Genomic DNA, 7,475 nt, shown 5'->3' with positions numbered 1-7,475 from the left:
TTCATAGATCAATGCACAGCAGATCCAGGTTGCCAATCATTGACGAGATCTTCTTGCAATGTAGATCTAGATGAATTTTCTGAAGTTACCTTGGCCAAAGAATTTGCTGAGATGCTGCCGTCACCTCTTGGGGACATGATCCCAGTTTCTCATGAAGAATCCATTGGCAGTACTCAAGTGAACCAGCCAGACAGACGCGCTCGAATACACAGTGATTCAGTATTACCGTCATCCTACCATCGCCCTCCCCCAGCGCCAGAAGTGAGCAACGATGTTGGCGTCCATGCAGGTGATGACAGTTCTCCCTCATCATTGAAGTCCACGGACACGTGCTTGAGCAACCTTTCGGCCCTCTTCAATCTGCCCGTCTCTCCTAGTGATCTCAATAGCCACTTCCTGGAAGAGGCGGCCCCATTGCCAAGTACAACTCATGGTGAGTTTGAATACTCGAAACATGATTCCAAAGAGTCCGTTGCACGTCAAAACAATACTAGGAGTGATCAGACGAGGATATACGGGAACTTTGACAATCATGTGGAGTCATATCAATTGCAGAATAACAATGTTCAAGCGTTCGACCAAAACAACAAGTCATTGCTTACCTCCTGCCAGCATCCGATCATTTACAGCGAAAGTACGTCCAGCGTCACACCAGAATTTGCTCAGAATGCAACCTGCAGAACGGTACCGGCAGGACCTGTGCCTCGACAAAATACCATGTTTCATGGGGTGATTCGACCTATTCCAACTCATCCAGTGCAGATGACAACTATGCAAAAGACTACGCCGCAAATAGCCGTGTCAAACACGACGCCTCTTGCACAGGAAGGACCATCATCGCATCTCTGCTTGAATTCGACTGGCCCAATCAGCCAATTCGGTGGCAGCGATCAAAGCCAGCTTCACCTCAACGACTCTCACAATAGAATGGTCCAGACGAGAGACATCCATAATAAATATCAACCCGCTCATCAGAGACTCCACCACTCTTCAAAAGTGAGTAACACTGCAGTTGTCCATCATCCACCGACAAGACACTCACAGGGCTTCACAAATCCGAATCATCCCAGTCTTCTCGAAAATCATTATGGGAGGGCTGCTCCCGCGGATGTCGGCGTTAATTCCACCACGCAACAGCAAAAGGCGTTTCATAATTCGAATCCGTCCCATCTGGCAAACGCTAGCATCCCGCCTAACGTTAGTTTCCCGCCAAATCAAGTGTGCACTGCTGTACCCGACGCCGTCTCCTCACAGGGACTCATGGCACGATACTTGGCCTGGACACAGGGAAGGATTATGCACCAAAGCGGTGCAGACGTACCCCAGGATAGAATGGTACAGAGTTAGGTATGAAACAAACCTGCAAGGTGCAAGCCATGAAAACACAGAAGCAGATACCTGACGTGCATGGCAGTATATGTGAGTACTTAGCAGAACGACGACAATTTTGACGAGCTACCGGGGTAGACCCAAGTCAAAACACCGAGTAAAGAAAGAATCTCGTTACGATGGTCTCTCAGCCTGTGTTACGTCTTGAAATGCTTTCAAGTCATGGTTGGTCTTGGAGAATGAATGTGTAAAAGTATGGAACGATTTAACGACTTTGAATTTATTTTTTTTTAATTTTTTTTTTATTTATTATTTTTTTTTTTTTGGGGGGGGGGGGGTGGGGGAGTAAACGAACATTGTGCTACTCACTTTGTGTTTGTTGATGATTACAAATGACGTGAAGGTGTTCATATAATCTGTAGTATACAGAAAATGCGACAGTATACTCGCTGATTCCAGAGTTCCAAATGAAAAAAAAAATGTTCCTCCCATGGCAACATCTAGAAACTTTTGAATAAAGAACATCAACGACACACAGAAGATACTCAACGAGAGAACTGATGTCGTATGGTATTGAATAAGGTGAATTCATCACGATGAAGCCTTACTTTAAGTGAAAGCATTAAAATTAAGAGAAAAGATTGGTGAACATAGACTTTGATTGGAAAGATGTTAATCACTTAACATGGTTTTTACTGGTTACCTCTTGGTAGATACTTGCTCACTGTCTTGACTACTATGTGTCATTGTATGATTAATTTTGTCGTAGCTGTGAATGCACTAAATAATTGCTATCTACTTCTTTATTGAAGGATCGCTTTCTTGAAGAATTCATAATCATGTTCCTTTTCTACTTTAGGCAGGGAATTAAATGAAGAAAATTATTAGCTGAATAACAGACACTCTAGGATTGACGTATACAAGAAACGAGAGATCAATGCAAGAAACGTCTCACTTACATCTTTAGGATGCCACATAGTTGGCCTACTAGAGTTAAATAAACATATAAATGCCTTCCTTTCTTTTTTTCTGGGGGGGGGGGGGGGGGTCTTCTTTTCTTTCAAACTTCATTAGTCATTCGATTTTGAATCATTACCTAAATTGAAGAAGGACAACTTGCGTAATGATTTTATTCTTCCCACATGAGCACGCACTTTGGTGGTATATAGGCCTATTCGATAACCTTAATACCTTAACGTGAAGAACGAACCGTTACGGTTGGGAAACCTCGTCATTTCATCATCACTCGAACGCAAACAAAAACGTGACAGAAATGATATCGTTTCCACCTCTTCATCAAACAAAAACAAACGACAAATAATGTCAGCAGCATGGTGCTTGGTAAACAGACGACTGGGCATTAAAACGATTCATGGGACAGCAGGAACAATGAGCTAAACATAATTTTACACAGCTCACCTTGAATAAAATCCTTTTCTTTGCGGTGTGATAGGAAAGTATGTATAAGCTTTTTTGCATATCTGTAGTGAAATGCATTTTTGTGTGTGTGCTGAAGTGCCAACGGTTTTCCTTATTGATGCAAGCAAACTAGACTAAATAAAGAGGCCTTTGGAGTCAATTGTTTTTTTCTTACTGAGTAATGATTTGGATGAAGAGGAACTCTCATTTCTAAGAGGAGTTGAATTTGGGCAAGCTCTGGTATTTTGGGATGCTCTGGGACAGTATATTTCAGATATATACATGTATATATATATATATATATATATATCTTATATAATTATATCTATATTAATATATATATTCAAACATATACTATATATATCATATACACACACACATATATATATATATATATATATATATATATACATATATATATATATATATATATGTTTATACATGTATACACACACACACTACTGGTATATCTGTTTTTAGATCTGGTGGTGACATAATTATAATAATTATTGTCTGACTGCCGACAGATTATATGAGTCTCTTATGTTACTAGTCTGCATATTACTATATACCCTCTGTATTTTGATTTGGCACAACACAATGTTATTACATTGTCTCAAGACTACTACAAATACAATATCCCCATGCATTGGTAGGACCTATAAACAGATACTGATATTTGGCATGTTCATTGCTGAACAGGTGCATTTTTCCTACCTCAAAATATCTTAAATGCTTGGGTCTAGGCAATAATTTCATGAGATGACCTTGATGCAGTGACAGATACTGGCCCTATTCTATTAGATATTATGTATAATGAGGATTTTATTATTATCATTGTTATTATCATTACTTTTATTATTATTATTATTATTATCATTATTATTATTTATTAATATTATTTGACATCACAGACTGTCACATGTCAAATTCATCATTATTTCACACACACACAATATCATAACTAACACAACCACACCCAAAGTGATAATTGTATGAAGAATGCAGCATTTTACAGGGGAAACAAAATGACATGAATTCCACAAAATACAGATTCAAAGCTCCATGATTCCCTTTAATGCAAAAGAAGTGATCTCATTTTACTAAATGCTTGGTTATTACTTCTCCTCGTATTAACAATGATCGTTTACCAACCCACAAATATTGCCTCTTACCTGTATATAGCATTTAGACATCCTTTCTATATACCCCATCAATTGCTAACTACATATTGTTAAAACCATTATGGCAAAATACTGCAATCATACTTTCATATCATACCATGATCCATCTGTGAGTAGCAATGTGGATTTTGCCTTCCATACCCTAACAACATTTGTACTGCCTCTTTGTTAATTTAAGACACATTGAGCAGGTTGATAAGTAGATTTTGAACAAAAACGAAGACTATCATTGTACTCATTGCTCTATAGAACAAACAATGCACTGTGTTAATCTAAAACAATTTCATTACACTACTAAGCTGTGCTTTGCACTACTAGTTAGTAATAATATTAATGCTGTTTTTTATATATATTCACAGTAAAAAAAGAGAACATCTACACAAAGTAATATAGCTATAATTCACACATTTCAGCCAGCTATGCTACCAAACATAAGGTAAACAACAAAGATATTCTTCTGACATCAATTTGGAGAGTTCCTTGCACTTTTTTTTTTCTGTCTGTTACAACTTGATACTGCCATCAAAATACAGTATCAAAATACAGTTTAAACATAACCACATCCAATGCATAAAATCACATCAACACATACATAAATGAAATGTCTACTCATTAAAAAAGAAAATTATTGCCGATTTTACTCCTCTATATCACTACTTTGATTCTGCCAAGACACAAAAGAGGCGAAGAAGAAATTTACAATCGAGGATGCTGCTTGAGAGAGAAAAAAAAAAGACGAAGAAAAACACAGGAGATCCATGACAGAGTACAATTGTACAAACTAGCTAAACTCAAAATCACTATGTTTACAAAAGGGCACTGCTTCTTTGCTTGTGGCTGCCTCTTTATTCTTCAACTTGACCAATGGTAGAATCCTTTCCCTCCTGCTTTCAGATAGTGTATGATGTGAAAAATAAAACAAAGGTAGTACTGAGCTCTCCTTTCTTTATAATATCCCAAATAGCATAACATGTTATCACAATATGAAACATAAGAAAATACAATATTCACAAATAACATAAACATATTATGGACATTCAGAAAAGATACAATTATTTATAATATGCGGTATAAACACATTTGAATGACTCACTTTTATTTGTTAAAGTGCAATACATTCATTACACTACATGTGACCTTCGCTTAGGTGACCCTAAAATAAAGCGCATACAAACTTAGGTAATATTATTCTCTTTCCAACTAACAGGTCATCAAACTATATTGGAGAAAATATGCAAATTGTATGCCGAATGGAAATCACAACAGCTTCAGGTTCTTATCGTTACAGCCCCAAAATATATATAGCTTTAAATCATAATTATGTTGAGCAAAGGAAAAATAAAAATTCATTGTAAACTATCATCTGGCATGTATATGCTTTATTATGAGGAATATAAATATCTCATGTATTTGTCTCACCTACATGAAGCAAAAGTATTGAAGAAAAAACATGCAGTCATCAAAATGTTTACAGCTATGAATACATTTTAATTTAAATAGTGTTTAAATAAATTTCACTTGTAGTAGTCTGAAAGAAGTCTATAAAAGTATAAAATGAGTGACCACATGGCAGTCAAGAATTTCTCTTGTTTTATTATTTTCCTTTGTTTATTGTTAAATATGTCAAATACTGGTATTACTTCAATAGCAAAACTGGCAATGTAATGCAATATAATACCTCTATCTATAAAACAAATTTCTTTATCTAACATGTGTATTTTGAAATAAGGCATTCGATTTTTAGTTACATAAGGCATACTACATACTAGAATTTGATACTTCAGTGTGAGCAGGTATCATAACTAAATGTGTTGTCCCTTTCCTTCCAAGTATTTACTACATATATTTCAACATTGCTTTTCTTGAAAGACTACCTTACTTCTGCAAAAATCTCATATTTGCCAATATCTACACAAGTCAAAGGACCAGCCATTGGCAGTATTTTTTGTTTTCATTTTTGGTGCTTTTTTTGTAGTTTTTGCTATGCGCATCTCAAAACATAAAAGGAAGCAAAAAAAAAAAAAACTGTCTTCAAGCTTGTTACAGTCACAATGCAGCTGTGTTCAAACTAACAGCATCAATCATCACATGATTAAATGAATAGCCAATGACCACGCAGCTTTATTCCATCTAATTCAAAGGACACATAAACTTAGGCAACACACTCTGACGAAATACAATGCATACCGATGAACATTCACTGAGGTGTCTCATCCATATGCACACACCATCGAGTTTCATCCAGAATCTATGGAAAACTTACATGAAATTATGCGCAGCTACGGAATATTGGAGGGCAAAAATCATGGGATGGAAGAGAATCGGGTGATTACCAGAGCTGGAACGACAGATACTTCTCCATTCCACAAGATGATCTTGAGCAAAGTACAAGGTATGTAAAATCAATGTAATTCTCAAGGACGCATCGACGTCCAACTTGTCATCAACACAGTACTTTCTTCTTCGTCTGAGTAAATCATACAGTTTGGATAAGGAAGGAACACATTGATACAGACCTTTACATGAAATCAGGTAGTGCCTCTCCAACATACAAAACACAACTGGCAGTATTTTTTTTTCCCTTGCTTTATTTCACTGTCCATTCTTAGTTTGTTGCTATTTTATAGAATTTTAACGAAGTCCTTCAAGGAGCTTTTTATTAAAGTATATGTTTCATTCTCTTAATTGCTTTCTTTCTCCTTCTCGAGATCCTCATCCCACCATTTTGAGATGTCAAAGTTTCTTGCATAGATTATGAGGAAGAAGCAGACTTGTGATATGCATTGAGTCTCGAGGAAGGCAGGCAAGGGGAGACAGGAGGTGGAGGAGGAAAGGAAGGGGGGGGGGGTGTGATCATCCGATGGTCAGTCAACCTCGTAAAGGGTCACAGCTGATCGTCCCTCCCCTGCTGTATATCCAAGTGCAGCTGGTAGTGGTCTATACACACTGGATCTGGAATGGACTGCCCGGTATGTGCTCCTCGCCCCACTTGACCATCAGTATGTAGTTGCCCTTCTCCTTCAGGAGGTAGGTGATCGTGTAGCGCTGACCAAAGGTGTGTTTGACCAGGATCTCCTCGCATGGTGTCTTGGGACCAGCGATGCCAACAATCAGCATGTTGTTACCTGGAGAAGACACACAAACACCAATGGTCTTAGTACTAGTCTCTTTGAGGCATCGGTTTTTCACTCCCGTCTCACTTCTTGAGGTTTTCCTCGTCACAGAACATTTTGAAAACACATGAAGCAATACAGCAATCAGAGACGATGGGGCATATACCAATTTCTACTACTTTGAGGGGCACTCTTCAGCAATCACCAAGGGTAAATGGCTTTAGCAATCCCCAACCCCAAAAGAAGCAGTTGATATTTGTTTTATATATATCACATATCACTTAATCTAAGATATTATGCAACATCAATTAAGGCATGGAAATGAAATTGGTGTGATATCAGTCAGAGATATAACATAAAGTGTAAGTTGTGTCAGTGATTTTCTGGACAAAAACAATATCTTGCAAATCCTATCACTTTTTTCCTTTTT

At 37.3% G+C, this 7,475-nt stretch overlaps 1 protein-coding gene across 6 annotated transcripts in view; it reads right to left on the bottom strand.

Annotated features, from left to right (window-relative positions):
* Positions 1 to 3,802: 3,802 nt before the first annotated feature.
* Positions 3,803 to 7,475, bottom strand: part of LOC139732447 (filamin-A-like) — a 189,353-nt gene continuing 185,680 nt past the window's right edge. For all 6 annotated transcript variants that reach the window (XM_071643307.1, XM_071643305.1, XM_071643310.1 and 3 more), the window contains one exon: positions 3,803 to 7,057. In XM_071643307.1, coding sequence (XP_071499408.1) covers positions 6,870 to 7,057 — 188 coding nt within the window. In that variant the 3' untranslated portion in view covers positions 3,803 to 6,869. The remainder of the gene's footprint in view (positions 7,058 to 7,475) is intronic.

The sequence above is a fragment of the Diadema antillarum genome, unplaced genomic scaffold, assembly GCF_040938485.1.
Source record: "Diadema antillarum isolate AM-2024a unplaced genomic scaffold, OU_Dant_1.0 seq00000423_RagTag, whole genome shotgun sequence".
Taxonomy (NCBI): domain Eukaryota; kingdom Metazoa; phylum Echinodermata; class Echinoidea; order Diadematoida; family Diadematidae; genus Diadema; species Diadema antillarum.
This window is presented reverse-complemented; position numbering and strand designations above follow the sequence as displayed.